Genomic DNA, 19,101 nt, shown 5'->3' with positions numbered 1-19,101 from the left:
AACAGACAGGAACCCAGAGACCAGACAGGCTTGTTTAACACACAGGTGGGACACTGCATTTCTTTGAATTAATCCTCCTTCCATTTCAAAATTGTAGTCTCAGTATTCTACAAAAGCACTGAATGTCTGTAGTGGAAAATGTTTGAATAAAAGTTGTCCTATTTAACAGTATAAGAGTTTTCTTTGTTGTGTAAAGCCTGACATCTGTAACCTCTCCACTCTCTCCCACAGGTTTGACAGAGACATCACACGGTCTTGCTGTGCTTTTCTACCTTTGGGATGCATCTCTCATCTGCTTCCATGGTCTTTCCTATCCATCTGTGTGACAAACTGTATGGGGTCCAGGCGGCAAGGCTTTGGGACTGAGAGGGCTGCAGGGCCTCTGTGAGGTGGGGCTGGGGCTGCCCCATGCCAAACACAGCCAGTCCCAGCCCACTCCAACAGCCCCACTGCCAGGCATGGCCAGGCCCAGCAGCCATGGGTGGACACCTCGGGGAACACTTCCTAAAGACTCACTAAAAAGAGGCAGAGCAGCTGGGAATGAAGGAGTGTTGGTGAGCCTGGGAAGCGGAGCTGCTTTATTTTTTATCTTTGTTCCTCACTACCCAAACCTATTAAAATTGGCAATAAATAAAATTAATTTTCCCCAGGACTGTGACAGTAATTGGTAAGCGATCTTCCTGTCTTTATCTTGACACATGAGATTTTTCGTCTTATTTTTGACCCCATCCTCTTGAGGAGGGGGAGTAACAGAGCAGCTAGGTGGGCAACTGGCAGCTTGTCATGGTCACCCTTGCACAATATACCACTGTGACAGTAATCAGGCAGCATCATTGTATCTAGAAACTTTAGTTCTATGAACTGATATAGTCACTATGTAGTTGTTATAGTATAGTTTTCATTGATCTCTATTTCAAGAAAAAGATTGCTACTATATCTCATCAACAGATATTAATGTAATTAGCCCAATAAAAACACCTGTTAAGAACTGACCTTCAGTTTTGTTGTCTTCCTACAATATTTTCAGAGGCTGGTCAGCAAAACGACCAGAACCGTACTGCAATCCATTGTTTCCAAAGCACAAGAAAGAAAATTATTATCTATTTGCAGATAGCTTTTTTCAGGGCTATGGTAAAGAGCTTGTAATCCTACATAAATAATACAGATGGCACATAAATATGACACCTTTCAAGCAGATTTTTTCTAGGTTTCAAATGCAAATATGTATGGCAAAGAAAAGAGATGAAGAGATTATGATTGTACTAGCTTTAATCTCTGCTGTAAAAGAATAAAGCTCTTTAAAGCCAAAATTCTCTAACATTCCATGGACAAAACTCTCCCAAATGTACTCATGTTTACAAGCCATGAATATGAAGGAAGCCTCAGAAAATTTGGGAATATAAAATCTAAAGAAAATTATCCTAAGTATGCAGGTGGATCATTGTTTGCATGAGTAAACTTAAAAAATATCTCCTGTGATTTTTTAATTTTTCTTTAAGAGATAGCACAGGGAAAGACAAATAAAATTCAGCTTTTCTTTGACCACTGCTGATTTATATCATTATTATGACCAGGTTTATATCATTATCTTTTGGGGATCTTACCTCCTTCTGCATGTTTCTCATCTTTGACACAGTTTTCATGTAAAGACCCATTTGGATCACAGGAACATGGCTGGCATGGATCTGGGCTATCTGGCAATACCTATAAAAACAGAGATATTACTAAACAAAGTCTTACCTTTAAAGCTTGTACTGTAACAAAAATGGGATGGTTGCCTAACTAAGCTCATGCAGTCTAGACATTAATATTCCATTTTAGATATCTGTTAGAAACATGTAAGTAATTTCGATATAATTGGGTTTTCAACTAAAAGGAGTGAACAGGTAAATTGATAATAATGGACCCTTGTATCATTAAAAGCAATAATTGTAATCAAGTAGATTTTAAACAGTCACTACCTAAAGTAAAATTGGCAAACAGTTCAGTTTTTCTGGTCAATGTCCTTCAAATAACTAACTGAATTTAGTTAGTAACTGAACAAAAAGGATAAGTGAAGAAAAGTGAACACTAGACAATGGAACAATTTCCTTTCATTCTTGAAAAGGTTATCTCAGACAAAAACAAACAAACAAAAAAAAAACTTAGTCTAATACAACACTGGGGATATAAACTAGAAGTCCTGCATAAGCTATTTATATCTATATACTCTACATACATTTTACAAATATAGAGATATAATCCCTATTAGTTGGATGGTAACCTGATTCAGATGAAAAAATCAAGTTCCCTGTTGTTGAAGAGATCAGCACTCCTTTTCTACAAGCTCTAAGGCTAAAAAAACAGTGTATCTGGAAGAATGTAATTATTGTGATTTGCTGACGTTTTCTGTGTTTGAGGACTGAAAAGCAATCAGACTAAGGCCATGATTTACTCAACTGAAACTACACAGACAAAATATCAGGAATTTAAGCACATACTAATAGTGTAGCTATTTAAAGCACAGGCATAGCCCATATTGACAGTATGACTTAATATAATGTGCATCTTCTGACAGCTTCATTTTAGATGAAAATACAGCCTTATATGCTGAAATACAAAAAAAAATAAAAATTAAAAAAATCTATTGCACTAAAAATGAAAGGCATTCATGGGACACTATAGAATTTCAGTGGTTATTTATTACATTTAAAAAATAAAATTTATGGACCCTCTTTCTCCAATATCGTATATCACAATATTTCTTTGATCTTTGATAATACATCTTGGAATTCATTACTGAGGCAAAAGTTCTGTTTACAAGACCACATCCTCCTTTAATTTAAACTGAAATATTAGCTGGAGGCCCCGACCTCAAGTACATTCCTTCATATCAACACAATTCAGTTTCATATTTCTGTGAACGTTAACTCTACAGATTTCCAGCTGTGAAAAGCAACTACTACACTGTCAGAATTAGAAGTTAACCTACATAAAATGGCAGTCCAAACTATGTCATCTCTTTTTAATAACTTAACTCTCCAAGCTGATGCGATGGCTTGAACACAAAGAATTACAGTGAAGTGACAACAGAACATGCATTTACCCCTTTAGGTCTGAAGTAACCGTCAACGCACGTTTCACAGTTTATGCCATCAGTGTGGCTTGTACAATTAACACACACTCCACCCCCAATGTATTCTCCATGAACATTCAAACTCTGATTTTTGTCTGCCACATTCTGATCATAGTAACATTCCTCAGTCTTCCCATGACAGTTGCATGCTAAAAGAGAAAGAACTGTATTAGCAAAGATTTTCTGGCTGTTACTAATGTATTAAAGACAATCTTTCAACATTCTGTCATTTGTAGTGTGTACAATACAACAGATAACACATTCAAGCATTAATTCCCTACTTCAGCTACAAAAAGTCTAGTCACAAATGCAGCCTGGAGTTCTGTAGATTGAATTTTTTTCTTGATATTTTGTCTCAGATAGTATGGAAGTGGACACGTATAGTCTAATTAGGCACTTTCTGTTTTATTTTCTTCTGTTTAAATTGATAGTCCAGAAACCTTTTGGTAGCACACACATATGGCTCATGAAACAGGAAATGTAAAACACAAGAGGAACCATAATAAAAATAGCAGAATTGTGCATTAAATTAAAATAATTTCCTTGAAAGCTAAAAAATATTCTAAAAGCACTTGTTTTTCACATACGCATATAAGAACTGGGTCAGAACAAAAGAGATTCCCAGTTTTAAAACCATTTGAGAAGTTCAGATCTGAGCTCTTAGACTGTAGGTCCACATGTGGGAGAGTTAATCTTATAATCTGTTGCTGTGAAAATTCAATTTTTAATTTCAATACAAAGAGAAATTCAAAGCTCATCAGTATTGTAGGGAGTCATTCTCCTGACATTTGAACCAGATCCCGTGGAACTCTTTCCATCATGGAAGTACAACAATTCACTAAGGGTTTAACAGGGCATAATAAATGTCCCTTAAAAATGAAACATGAAAATAAATAGATTCTGGTTTGATTCCAGAGTGCATTCCAGTGCAGACAGTCTCCACTGAAAAAAAGACCTCTGCAAACAGACTTTTCAGGACACAAATATGCACTTACTACTTTTAATATGGGGATATCTTCTTTATTTTTAATTAATTTTTAACCACTCCTGGTAAGAATATAGCTGCAGAAAAGAATAAACACATCTAATGAAGCCCTATATTTTATTATGTTTGAAAATATAAGTGATTTATGACCTTTGAAAGTAAGGTGTTAACATTCAATTATAGCTATCCTTACTACAGTAAATCTGAAAATGAAATTCCCACCCTGTAGCAATGGTGATATTTCAAGGTATGTTTTCATTGCATGCTGGAAAACTGGATACACACACAAAAAATCATGCTGTTAAAGTTTAATATAAGAAAAAAAGTTAAAAAAATATATATTTGTATCAGAATTCAGTCCTGTTATTTTATCAAAACAAAAGCAACGTAAAAATAACCATTAAAAAAGGAAGTCAAAACAAACTTTTTTAAACATACTACACCAAAAACAGCATGTTACACTGAAATATTCTGAGTTCAATAAAACTACAATTCTACATGTAAGTTTTCTATTGACTTTTTTGAGTCAGCCAGCCTAAATAAGCAAACAAGAATTGATTCATAAACAAATGTGGTAAGAAAAAAAAATAAATTGCAAAATCATTTAGGACTCGATTTCAGTTTTCACCAGCAGCTACAGTAATCCTCTTCTGTCCTGCTTTCAACTTACGTTCACATTCATGCTTAACCAGGAAAGTCCCAGCATGCCAAGGTTTCTGATTGAAACCAGGACAACACCGATCACATGTCTCTCCACACGTGTTGTGTTCACACTGACAGATGGATTTCTAATTTAAAAGAAAAGCAAATATTTACAAAATGTGATGATTTGAAGAATCTGCCCATGTACATAATCTGCATTCCAATTCAAATTATGAAAACATTAGCAATAAGAATGATTATATTCTGTAATTCCTCTGTTTACTCATTTTTACTCATTTATGTATCCTGCATCCACCTACTGAGAGACAGAAGTGTGTGTTTAACCTTAATAGTTCAATTTTAAGAAAGCAGCCATGGCGCAAAAGAATTTGGCCACAGAATCGTAGGAGAATCTAAGAACATAGGAGAATCTACTTCCAACTGACTGAAGCAAGGAGTAGGGAAGACTGAAAGTTCACCAACACAGCAAATAAGCCAAAGTGCTAATAGCCCTCAGATACAGCTTCACATTACAGGAAAACTGACCTGATAGCTAGCTTATGCTAGAAGGGGTGAGCCAATTGCTACCCTTCCCTTAGATGCAGCAATCTGCAGCTGCACGGTGAAATCAATTCTGTTGGCTGATCCCATAAAAATAGTCATCTTTTCTTTTCACCTTATTTTTCTTACTGGAGGAGTCAACTCATCTTGTAACCTTCTAACTGCACAACTAAATTGTATGTGAGGGCAGCAGGAGTTTTTAAACTAACAGGAGATGAGAGCAGGAGCACCACCCTTTTAGTGGCATTTTGGTTCCTCAGAAGATTGCCTTAATCCCAGCATGAAAATATTGCTGTAGGCACACATAAATTCTCTGAGCCACAGAAGAAGCATGGGAAAGAAAGAAACTGTAGGTTGGGGAAATTAAGAACACTAATTGCCTTCCCAATAGTCTTTCACTAGAGGGGATTCTCTGTGGTCCTTGTGAGCCCACTCAAGGTCAATGCAGCAAGCTAACCTGGAGAAATTTCTATTGCTTACCACACAAAGCATGAATTTTGCAAAACAAGGTCAAGTTAAGGAGTGCTTCAGAACAGCAAGGCAGTAAATTCAAGCAAGTTTATTCTTTTCACTGGTAGAGGAAAGATTAATTGTGATAACAATTAAAGTCACAATGTTTTACAAGCCAAAGCCCCCCTGTTTTAGTATGGCTCCGTCTAAAGAGTATCCCTGGAGAGCTAAACGAAATACCCCAAATCTCCTAAGGCTTCAGTTGTTTCACTTATTGTATTTTTGTATTAGTTAGACAAGACATATTTGTCACCTGCAAAACAAAACACCGCACTTGTCAAAATGTGTTTTTATCTAGTAGCCAAACTACCTGAACTGAAGTCTACCTTCATCTCATAGCATTTATTTTCTGAGGTAGGCCCAGTTCTAACACATGGCAATGAAACAATGCTGATGTTTGATAACTAAGACTGTCTGAAACAACAGTACATCACTTGCTATGTAAATCATTACAGAAAAGGCCTCAAAGAATTAAAGCAAGGAATTTGTAAAATTTTTACAAGGATCCGCAGAAATTGCTTAGAACTATAAATGTATTCTTTGTAAGATTTCTTTCATTTTTTTAAAATCAGTTCCTACGCAATTGCTTAATGTCATCAATCAAAAAAGATTTTTTTGTTGTATAGTACAAAACTTCTACTTGAGTGAATAGCATATGAAGAGATCCCACAGTGTGGCACATCAGTAATATTAGTAGATTGCAAATTCTGTATTAGTGATGATGTGTGCATGCATATGTATAGATTTGGACCATCAATAACAAATTATATTTCTGTATTTCAATTATACTGGCTATGAGTTTATTAATGGTGCAAAAAGAAAGCTACATGTATGGAATAAATTATAAATGGTTCATGATTTTCTAGACTAGCTTGATTGATCACTCAATTAATATTTCACGCATAGTAAGTGCACCATTCTAGAGCCATCATTTGTTTGCAAGTATCGATTAAATACTTGAAGGCTATTTAGGAAACACCTTGATTAATACCAAAAAAGAATAATAAAAACTGACTCTTAGTGCTTGCCTCCACAGCTACATAACATTACCCAAATTTCTGTTTTTCCTAGGAAACTTTGAATATGGTCTGAATTATCTGAAACCTATTTTTTCATTTCAGAGAAAACCTCTGCTGACATTGCATGAATGTTTATTCTTCTGGTTGCCAGCACTATTACATCCTAGCATTGCTGTTCTTGTAGGTGAAAGAGAGACATAAATTAACAGAACTCTGAGGAATATCAAGATTTTTTCTCATGTTCCACCTGGTGAATAAGGCACATTAAAGAAAAAAAGAAAAAAAGAAAAAACAAGAAAAGAAAAATACATACATTGGTCACTGGATCAAGTGGACAAGCCTTTGCATGGCCTGAACATATGCACATGCCACCAACCGAGATATCTTTTATAGAATAGTAATACTGTAAGACAAAACAGAAATTGAATTGCTAAGTGGATTGTAAAATGCAGGTGCCAAAATACAGAATTCATTTCTGTTGACAAAACTGTCAGGTCCTCTTCTATTTCTTTTTTGATCTATCACAAATATAGTATACAGTGTAATCCAAGCTATGTCTTGATCAACAGATTCAGGCTTAGTGAATGAAAGGGTATAAATTGGCACAGTTCCATTTGTTTGAAGTCCCAAGAGCCATGTCAATTTATACACAGCACACACCAAATATAAGCACAGGAAAAGGCTATATGCACACTGGATAATGAAAAGTCAAATGCTGTAGAATTTTCTCCCTTCAGAAGACATGAAAAGGAAGAGGCATGATGATGGGGAGGAGAGAAAGACAAGAACAAAAGCTCAGACAAGAACACCTTTGTTTACCTTAGCTGAGTAATATTTGAGCATTCTCTGGGCTGTGAAAAGAACTGTTTTTCATTACTGGCCTTCTGAATGACTATGGAAGATTTTTCTTTACTAAAATTTAAATAACATTTGACCTGTTGCTCTTACATATGACTTTCTGATTTTATTTGGTGGAGATTAATACCCCTAACAAGGAAGGAGGACGGAAAGGCATTTATAATCATATATTATCACATCTTTGTAAAGTGAATCTTGTATGCCATCTTGTCCACTTTCATCTGTTTTGGTGAGGGTCCAGTAACATCTTAACAATTTGCAATCAAAACAAACATATGTTATTTTCAAATTTTGCTTTCCTCTGTTCAACCTCTTTTTCAGATCATTAACAAATATATCAAACAAAGCAGAAACTGACATAACTCATGATTAACATTTTACTATACAGAAAAGGTATCATTTCTGGCTACCTTTTGTTTCCTATTTTGTGGAATAGTGGCTTGTCTACTGTATTCTATAGGAGAAGCCAGAAAAGGATGGCAAGTTTCAACTGATCCTTGTTCCTTTGAAAATGTCTCTAAAAGGCCTCATGGAGACTTGCCGTAAAGAAGCTCTTTTTCCTTCTTGGTTTGAGAAATCTATGGATCATTCTGTACTAGGTTTTAATGAGTATATGGTAATGTTTAATATGTGAACTGGAATCTTAACTAGATCCATTTTTGTGATTCTGCTCACTTAGAATCATATTATTAAATGTGTACTCTCACGTAAATGTGATTTCCATGATTAGTGAGGTGCGCAATAACTGTTCTCAACTGGAAGCATTTCTAGGTTTACAGTACAAAACAGAATGCCAAATTCCAAACTTTCAGAAATAGCCAGCACCCTGTGTATTTGGAGGAAGGAATGAAAACTAGAAAAGTGGAACAGAAGAAGCAAATTTTCTTCTTTACAGCTATTCACTGTTGATAAATGAAAATAATTAAAGCCAAGAATAGCAGTAATCCTCCTTTATATGAGGACTTACTATAGTGGTACTCAATTCTCCAAAAGAAAAATAAGATTAACAGAAAAAGGAAGTGAGCAGAAAGGAAAAATGTGGAAAAGTATGTATCCCATACAACAGCTTTTAAGAATGCCTCAGAAAAGTCAGAGAAAACAACAACAACAACAAAAAAAAAAAACATGCAGCATTTGAGCAGCAGGAAGACAGAGAGGTATGGCATAGGAAGAAAGTATGGATTGTGGAAAAACAGAGGTCAGGGTTGTGCACGCACAAGTAACAGTGGAGAAGATGGGTATAGTGTGAGTTTGAGTGCTGCATCTATTCTTTTAAGCTAAAATAGGATCTAAAATTTTACTGTTATCAACAGTCATATAACAATGCTAAAATGTTGTATTCAGGCACTACTGTGACTAATAGTACCATTACTAGAAATAACACTCAAAGAAAGTGTTCAAGGAATGTTAAAGGCAGCAAAGGATTGAACAGCAGAGGAGGCAAAAGGACATTATCTAAGAGAAGCCATTTGCCAATTACCCATATCAGAATATTTACACTAAAAGGAGCTCTATGCTTATGTTAGTAAACATGTTCTGTATGTTAATAACACCATTAAGCAGAAAATGTAAAACTGTGACTTTTGCTATAGAGAAGAAAACAAAATGTTGTGAAGAGGAGGGACTCCGCTACTTATGACCAGGACTTTGACAGATAACAAAGAGCTACTCATCATCTCCCAAGATTTCCTATGCCAAGCATAGGTAAGTACAGCATTTCTAAGAGAACTTCTACACATGCATTTCCACTGTCTTGCCAGAACTTACCCTCCTTGTAACAATGGGATCAATTTCATTGGGATCTTTGTGTGCGAACATCATTAAATCAGCATTTAGTGTCCGTATCCTCTGAAATCTCAGGCGAATAAAACGAGCAGAGGTGAACTCCAGTAAAGCACGTGAAGGATCATCAGCACTAGGCCGTCCATTGATTAGAGAAGTGTGAATCTGAAGACAGAATTATTAAAGCAATAAGGAATTAGATTACAGCGATGCTGCCATGATTATGACAACAGAAATCATTAAAGGCACTGTGTGAATGCATTTGAAAATGTAAAATACCTTCATCCTTTATAATGCAGATCTCCCTACAAAAAAAGTTTTCCAACTACCCACTGATCCCATTTGAGCAAAGGAAATTCATCAACTACAGAAAAAATGTAGAAAAACCTGCACAGAACAAAGCCCTACTATAATGTCCACGCTGCCAGCAAATCATTCCTCCTCTTCTAGCCTGAAATAAATATTTTCAGGTATTGAACAACTGAAGGCTCAAAAATTTGGAGTTAAAGGAATGGATATTTGGAATGGGACTCAGAATTCAACAGAGATCAGTTTGCACACTTAGAGAAGTTGTTATCAAAAGACTAGAACTAGGTGTTTTCTAAAGACAGGGTAACTTTTGAAATACTGAAAACTACAACAGCTGGATGAGATAAAATAAGCATTCATTAGCATCTCCCCTTTCCCATTTACACAGTTCATCATTTCCTTTGAATCTTGTTCTCAGCAAATCGAAGTAATTGTCTGGGTTGCAACAGTTGTCACCTAGTCCCTAAGGAAAGCCTTTATCATCTCTGAAAACTCTGTTAATATTTGTTTTTCCAAAGATCCTACCAATCTCTGCTTACACCGTGGTTTCAGTAAAGATTGTCCCCCCTTTCTCCGCCTGTCCTATTGTAAACACTAGAAATTTGGATGTGTGCTCTGTGACTCTGATCGCAGCACCCAGGGCAAGGCAACAAAATCAGGCAATTTCTTCCCCTCCTGCCAAGATGAACCCTTTCTAACTGACCACGGCACAACACACACTAGCTGTTAATCAACAAAATAAAACAGATGGGCTGCTACAGAAGTGTTCTTGGAAAAGGCCTATGAGAAGAAAAATGTCAGGTATAGCAAATATTGTTAATGAGCACCTAGGGGGAGGGAGGAAAGAAACCATTAATTTTCCTGTATTTTGAAGTGTTAAATTTTAATTGGGGCATTTTTATTATAGGCCAGCACACTGAAAGATGTTCTGATGTTGAGCCAAACATGCAGAACATTAGAATGAATAAGAGAATTATTTATTCTTTGTGATGAATATGTCGTGCAGCTTACCTCAGTGCTCCGAGTGAAAGGTCAGGCTACCCAGCCATTTTCTATCATTGAACATGATCACATTGCCACTGTATTAAGCAAACAGCTGCATTCAGAATGCCAGCTGGCACTCACTCAGCAGTGGCTACCTCACACTGAGGAGAGAAACAGCAAATCTACTGCTCCCTGCAAAGCAGTAGCTCTTCCTTTCCTGGATTTTTTGCAGGACTGGATAGAAGGCTTATTGAACAGCTGTGGTCTTGCACTGGCTATGTGATACTATTAACTCACTTATTTTCACTACCAACAGGGTAACACTAAACCTCATAACATCCAGCATCCTGTTCCATTGTATCCACAGGTACACAAAATCACTCTGAGGCACTCTGCCAGGAGCAACTATCAGTCACATCCTGCCTGAATATGAATCAGCACCTCTAGGCTTCTGCCAGGTTATCTCCAGGAAGAAGTGATATTGCTGCCTCCTCCTGAGATCATAACAGCACTCTCCCTTCAAGCTCTGACTCGATTTTGCTCCTGACTACAAGTAATTAAATTAAAGGAGACAAACAGAATAAAACATTATCAAAAAGACAGGGTACAAACAAAACCCTAACAGGAAGTAATTAGGAGCTCCTGAATGAGAAATGTCTGGCTACAAGCTGGACAAAAGCACATGGTGAGCAAGACAGCCAACTGCTCAGGTCCCCAGTGAAAAGAGAGAGAGGTGAACATGCGTGGAAAGTAAACTTCAAAAGAAGCATGGAGATCATGGCAAGAGGGCCAGTGGAAATTATTAAATATTTCCTAAAGAACCAGAATTTAGTAAGAACCAGAACCAGATTTAGTAAGAACAGAAAAACTTCTCTGCATAACATTAATCTGTGGGCAAGGACATCTTCCCTCCTCTCCCATTTTTTTTTCTGTATCATCACCCCCTTCCTTAAACAGGATCCAACAAATTTCTTTCTTACAGTTTGTTTGATACAAATTTGGGCTATGGTGTAAAACAGTAGAATACTAAAGACGGAACTTTGATATTTCTAGCCAGAGAGAAAGAAGAGGTATACCCAAGGTAGTGCTGAAAATATTCCCTTTCTCACTCTGTAATGGCAACAGCACCATGGCTTTAAGCAGCATGCCAGTCTGCCTATCTTGTCCAAATAGAGAGAAAATTAAGCTTTTTTGATGGGGGGACGGAGAAAGATGCAGGTGAAAACCCATGTAATGTTCTAAGTAAGTACCAAGAGAGAGTTAAGAATATGAATCACAGACACATGACCCCAAATGACACAGTTGACAAATAGCAGTCATATATTTTGATTTATATTTTTAAAAGAGAGAGAGAGAGAACTAATTTAGTCTTAAGGCACTGTTGGGGAAAAAATCTTGGAGTAATAGTTTTACAGAATTAAAATATTTACTTATTTAGAAAAAAAAAGCATATTTTTCAAAACAGCCACCCCTTTTTACAAGGTGCCATGGATCAATCTATTTGGCAAGGTGAAACTAACAAAGAAAAAAACTTTCATTTATATTGTCTTTCAAGCTTGTGTTTAAATGTTTCACAATTTCATGTTAAAACAACAAATAATTTGTCATAATTACTAAAAAATGCAGCTATGTCCTGCATGAAATGTGGCACATGTTCAAAAGTATACACCAAAATAACACTGAGATTAGGAAATTAAAACTGGATAGTTTTACCAAAATAAATCCAAAGGGAAATGTTTACACAGGCAAAATTAATTACTCTGTTTCTCCTCCTCTCAACATCTGTGATGAAATCATTAATTTCTCCCTAGAAACACTTAGAATCAACTAAGAGTGTCCAGCTAAGTTGTTCCTACTCCTTGAAAAGACAGGCAGGAAGAAACCAAGAGTACTTTGGAAACATCTGTCATTAATCAGAAATAGTCTAAATTTTAAGTAACATTTTTTTTTCTTTTTCAAGAGTATGACTCTTTCACCATGAGACATCACTTAGTTTTTCAAGAGCTTACTTTCTTTCCTTACCTCCCAGAACAATCCTGCACCTATTTGTAAGATTGTTTGCACAATAGCAAGTTTGCAGTCAAGAAAATGACATGTCCCTTATTCTCGAAATGTTTTTGAATTAGATCTGAAAAATGTTCCAGTGAACAAAGTCCTCAATAACTGTCTATGGTTATGTCATTCAGGCTCATCATAATACTTCATATATAGCTCTGAGTCCTGAAGAGACTAGTCTCATTTTCATACAGGCAGCTAAGGCAGAAATGTCCTGCCCTAAATGTACATGTGCTGCACACAGGAATTCTACAGCCAGAGTCTACCAGGAAAGTATTAATACTTTAATCTACCCACTGGGCTGCTAATTTGGATAATCCAAGTCCCCATGGGGGAACAATCTCAAATTTTGCTCAGATTTTATGAACAGCTTTTATTTACTAATTCCAACACTGAGATAATAACTGTTTTGAATTCTAAATAAAAACAACATAGATTTCAACCCAAGAAAATTCTTCCCCAACCAGGAAATCTTCCAAGATTAAATTCCAACAAATTGGATCTTTGGGAAAATTGCACATTCCCTTCCAAAACATCTAAAAGTTACCATAATAAAAGCCATACTCTCATTTTGTAAAATCATTTTGAACAGCATCTGATTTATCAAGTAGTCAACAGACAGAACTAAAGCATGTTGTCCAGGACCAGGTCTCCACAAGCCTCTCTGGGCAACCTGTGCCAGTGATTAGTCACCCTCACAGTAAAGAAGTGTTTCCCGATATTCAGATGGCATCTCCTGTGTTTTAGATTGTGTCTATTCTCACTGGACACCACTGAAAGGAGCCTGGCATCATCCTCTTTGCACCCTCCCTTCAGGTATTTATATACATTGATAAGATACCCCCTGAACTTTCTCTTCTCTAAGCTGAAGTGTCCCAGCCCTCTCAGCCTTTATATATATAGGTGCTCCAGCCCCTTCATCATCTTTATAGCCCTTCATTCTCTCCAGGATGTCCATATCTCTCTTGCATATGGGAGCCCAGAACCAGAGCCAGTGATCCAGGTGTGGACTTACCAGGGCTGAGTGGAGGGGGAGGGCCACCTCCCTTGACTTGCTGGTAACACTTTGCCTAATGCAGCCTAGGATACTATTAGCCTTTGCAGCAAGGACACATTGCTGGCTCATGCTCAACTTGGTGTCCACCAGGACTCCCAGATCCCTTTCCAGTATGGAAAACAGCTGGGGTTGTTCCTCCTGAGATTTAGGACCTTGTTGAAATTCATGAAATTCCTATGAAATATCACAATTCCTATGAGCCCACTTATGCAGCTTGATGAGGTCGTCCCCATATGCCAGCACAGCCCTCTGGCATATCATCCACTCCCCCCAGTTTTATGTCATCTGCAAGCTTGCTGAGGGTACACTCTGTCGTATCATCCAAATCATTAATGAAGATGTTAAACAGGATCAGACTCAAAATTATATCTTTTTAATATATAAAAAACATATCAAAGTTATTTTAGTTACCAAGTTATCTATCTTCTGGATTTGGTTTGGAACCAAATTTTCTAACAGTTATTGAAAAAAATATATACCTCAGTTAAATGGAAAACCAGAAAAGCCATTTTATAACACCAAAGATTGCCAAATTCAATGTCCTGTCTCCAAACGATGCTAGTAGAAACCTGTTAGGAAGCGGTATAAGAAAGAGGGCATTTAGAGAGTGATCTTTCTGCTACACCATCTTCACTTCCTTTGACTGAACAGTCTAAATGCTTCTTATGTTACCCACCAAATCTGAGTCATAGAATTTAATGTCAACCGATTGCATTTTTCTCTAGTATTAGTCTACTCCCTTTTTCCACCATTATATTTTTTACCACTACAGACATTTGTCACTATAGGAGGAAATTTATTTCTTTATAAACAGAAAGAACCTGTATTTTTGGTGGTGATATTATTATTTTTCCTTTTAAACCTGGAACACAGATCATGAATCATTTCTGTGAGAGTGTTCTAGTTTTATATTTGAAGAAATTGTGAATAGTCAATTTCTTTTCATTTTTAAGCCTCAGCATGATAAGTTTTTTGGAGAACTGTTGAGAATGACTATAAGTTCTGTACTCTGAGGAGAATTTAGTCCAACATTAACCAATCAGCATTCATGTACAATTCTTTTTTTCTTACACTACCTTTATTTTATCAACACTAAATTTCGTATTTTTCTTTTAGTATCATACAACAAATTATCTTAAATGTTGCGTTACCAGCAAATACTGCTATTATAGTTTTCTGATTTTCCAAATTGCCCATGAGTATGTTGAACAGCACAGACACTGCTATAGATATTCAAAATACCTCAGTGAATTAAAATCTATGTACTGTGTCAGAACCAAAAGACCTATCTAGCACAGTAGCCTGTGTCATACAATAGCCAAGACTACTGGAGCCTATTAAGGATAGAACAAAGGCAAACATACCTAACACTTCCCCATGGACTGCCTGAGCCATATACAATTTCCACACATTTGGTAAGCCTCAAGAAATTTCCATGAACTCAGTCTCAACTTAAATTCAGTTCATTTTTTAGAAGCTACGTCCATCGTGTAATAAGGATTTTCTCTAATTTACTTGTTGTAGGGGTAAAAAAAATCTTCTTCTGCTTGTTTTAAACCTGTCTCCTACTAAATTCACTTAATTCCTAGTTCTTCAGTTGTAAAAAACAAGTATATCTTTCTACCAGCTCTATTCTTTATCAGATTTGTTAATTAGTAATTAGCTTGGTACTAGCATCAAGCTTCCAGATCTGTAGTTTCCTTGGATTCCTAAGCAAGGTTACTAAAAAAAATTCCTGTTTAATATGACAACCCAAACTCTTCAGCTATTGAGCCTGATTATAATTGAGAAATTAAACAATTACTGTTGCAATTCACTTATTTTAGCCCTGAGTTTCTTTCACTATTCAATTTATCAATTATTTCTGCACTTCTTCAGTTAACAATTTAGTTTGCTAGTTCTAAAATTCCTCTCCTGTAAATAATGGTTCCAATACAGAAACTCTCCTGACAGTTTCTGTAGCAAAAACTGATTCAAATAATTAATTTAGTGTTTCTGCAATGACCTTATCTTCCTTGAATGCTCTTTGATCATCTTTCAGCCCACCAGTTCTGACAGACTTCTTGAATCTGATGTGTTTGAAAAAAGGTTTATTTCACCTTCATATTCAGTCACTCAAAATTTATTTATTTATTTATTTATTTTGCATCTTTACTGTGGTTTAACGTTTCATTTGCTGGAGCTTTTTTTCCTACGTATTTTCCTTGATTGGAGGAAAATACATGACTTTCATTCAGAGATGATGCTAGTTTACTTTTAAGATCTTTTATCTTTCCACAGTTTATGGTTCAAACATGCTGTAGGATTTTTGGAACCATTCTTAAATGTAGCATGCATATGTTCTGAGTGTGCATGATGCTATCTTCAAGCAAACTAGGCTGCCTGAAAATTTTTTTAGCTGTTTGACCATCTTTTCTATTTTTAAATTGTACTTTTGCAGATTTTCTTCCCGTGGAATGTGACATTTTAATAATTTTCTGATTATTTTTACATAATAATTGTACAGCAGTTATCCTCCTAACTGGGGTCTGTGCGTTGTTGTGCAGTAAATCATGGATTCCTTTACTATCCACACCAAGAGAGGTCAGGTGTTCAAGAATCACTCTTTCACTTTACATTCTATCCTGACAACTACACAGTCTGCCAAAAGGTTTCAGAAGACTTGTATTACAACTTCAGCCTTCCTTTGGTAAGACCCACTCAATTCCACACTTCAGTTTTGGCAGTTGCTGATATGGTGTCCCCATTTAGGTACTGAATTTTATTTAAAAGAGATCTCATACACCATTTTATTTCTGCTGACTTTCTAATTTTATTCTATATTATTCTTTAATCCATAGTGCCCATCTTCTACAAGCCACTTGGTCATTTGTAAGCAACTTCTTGTTTCTGGCATGCCCGTTGTGTTGGTATATTCAATTAAAAGCAGATATTGTGATACACCAGTCTATACTAAACTTCTTCCTATGTTTCTCAGTTGAAGTGCTCCCAAATTATCTAGCTACTTAGCCTTTAACGTGATGCTGAGAATACTTCAGAGAATCTCGTCTTTACAATCTGTCTTACTCTTTCCTTCTCAGCACTAGTAGCAACGCCTCTTTCTAACACCCTTCAAGGTGGTATTAATTAGCACAGCCAATAGTTCTTCTCAGCTGCTGGGCATGGACAGTTTTACAGATCCCAGTGCTACACTTTGATGGATCTAGTCTAATTTCTGTAACAAAGATATCTGAGAGAACTTGCAGTATGTTCCAGACAGGTGACTGTTGGACCATTCAATGATGTGACTAGAATTCTTATCTCAAAGCAAAATAATCCCAGTTCTCTCAGTCTCTATTTGTAGGACAAATGCTCCAAATTCTTAATCTTCCTCTCAGCTATATGGTGGACTTGCTCCAAAATGTCCACGTCTCTCTTGTATATGGGAGTCTCAAACAGAACATAAAACTCCAGGTGTGCTGTTACCACTGATGAGCAGAAGGGGAAGGACCATCTCCCTCAACCTGCTGGGGATGCTCCAACTAACACAACCCAGAACACCATTAGTCTTCTTTGCCAACAGAGCACATTGCTAGCTCATGGGTAACTTGTTGTCCGCCAGGACCCCAAGGTCCTTCTTTGCAAAGCTGCTTTGCAACCATCTGGCCCCAGCCTCTACTGGTGCATGGGGCTGTTCCTCACCAAGCACAGGACTTTGCAATTTCCTTTGTTGAACTTCATGAGGTTCTTGTTAGCCCATTCCTCCAGCCTGTCCAGGTACCTCAGAATGGCAGCAAAACCATCTGGTGCATCAACCACTCTGTCCAATTTTCTATTGCCGGCAAACTTGCTGAGGGTGCACTCTGACCCATCATCCAGATCATTAACAAAGAGATTAAACAGTAATAGGCCTAGTGAGGAATGACTCATTCCATGGGATTATTGCAAGCAGCTGCCTGAACAGACCAAAGGCCACTCTCCTAAAATTGAGAGTGAACCTGTTTTGGCTTTGTTGGCTCCTCTCTGTATCCTGAATTTGACCAGTTTGTGATCAATGCAGCCAAAACTGCCCCCTGCTTTCACATTCCCAACCAGTTCTTACTTTTCTGAAAGCAAGAGGTATAGACAGAGTATATCTCTTAGCTCTTCAAACACTTGTGTTAATAGTACTGTCATCAATACATTTCGGAAAAATCCTGGATGGTTTGTGCTGTCTCCCTCTACCGGTTATCAGCGTAGTTCAATTCCCCAATGAGGACCTGGGCCTGTGAATGCAAGCCTTCTTCCACTTGTCTGAAGAAGGCCTCACAGGTTTCTCCCTGAATAAGTAGTCTGTACCTATGGTAGCTATGCTCAAAACATCACCTACATTGATCTGTCTTCTAATCCTAACACGTAAGTACTCAACTGGCTCATTACCTGTCCCTAATCAGAACTCCATGCACTCCAGCTGCTCTGTAACATAGAGAGAAACCTCCCACTTTTCCTTTCTGTCCTTCCTAAAGTCTATACTCCTTCACTGCAGCACTTCAGCGAACTATTATGCCACCCCATCTCTCTGGTAAGCTTGTAGGTTTGCAGCTTCCCACAGACCACTAATTCTTCATGTCTGCTCCCCTTCCTGCATGCGTTAGTGAACAGGCACTTTCATTAGGCCCTTGTCACACTGATTGCCCAGAAAGGGCACAATAGCTTCATGATGCAATCCTTTCAGCAGTTCCTTATTTGTATGTATACATGAGCTGGACCCCTTTCAGCTTGCTTTTGTTGTTTTCAAGGTCTCTGTTGTCCATATCAGCCAGCACCCTTTGCTTGCCAGCCTGTGTGTGTGCGCGTGTTCTATGTTGGGGTGTGTGTGTGTGTGTGTTCTACACTGTTGTACAATCACAGAATGGTTTGGGTGGAAAAGGACCTTAAAGACCACCCAGTTCCAACCCCCCTGCCATGGGCAGGGACACCTCCCACCAGACCAGGTTGCTCAAAGCCCCATCCAGCCTGGCCTTGAACACCTCCAGGGATGGGGCATCCACAGCTTCTCTGGGCAGCCTGTTCCAGTGCCTCACCACCCTCATAGTGAAGAATTTCTTCCTTATACCTCATCTAAATCTACCTTCTTTTAGTTTATAGCCACTACTCATTGTCTTGCCACCACACTCCCTGACAAAGAGTCCGTCCCCAGCTTTCCTGTAGGCCCCCTTTAGGTGCTGGAAGGCCTCTATAAGTTCTTCCCAAAGCCTTATCTTCT

The 19,101-nt window shown here is 37.4% G+C and overlaps 1 protein-coding gene across 4 annotated transcripts in view; it reads right to left on the bottom strand.

The window, feature by feature from the left end:
* The window catches only part of LAMA2 (laminin subunit alpha 2), a 379,619-nt gene that overhangs the window by 228,145 nt on the left and 132,373 nt on the right, over nucleotides 1-19,101 (bottom strand). For all 4 annotated transcript variants that reach the window (XM_083831898.1, XM_083831897.1, XM_083831896.1 and 1 more), the window contains exons 5-9: nucleotides 9,458-9,637; nucleotides 7,146-7,235; nucleotides 4,771-4,888; nucleotides 3,086-3,264; nucleotides 1,605-1,704 (exon numbers count right to left, since the gene is read on the bottom strand). In XM_083831898.1, coding sequence (XP_083688024.1) covers nucleotides 1,605-1,704; nucleotides 3,086-3,264; nucleotides 4,771-4,888; nucleotides 7,146-7,235; nucleotides 9,458-9,637 — 667 coding nt within the window. The remainder of the gene's footprint in view (nucleotides 1-1,604; nucleotides 1,705-3,085; nucleotides 3,265-4,770; nucleotides 4,889-7,145; nucleotides 7,236-9,457; nucleotides 9,638-19,101) is intronic.

Source organism: Anser anser (genome assembly GCF_964211835.1).
Source record: "Anser anser genome assembly, chromosome: 3".
In the NCBI taxonomy this organism is placed as follows: domain Eukaryota; kingdom Metazoa; phylum Chordata; class Aves; order Anseriformes; family Anatidae; genus Anser; species Anser anser.
Note: the sequence above shows the minus strand (reverse complement) of the source record. Positions and strands in the feature narration are given on the sequence as shown.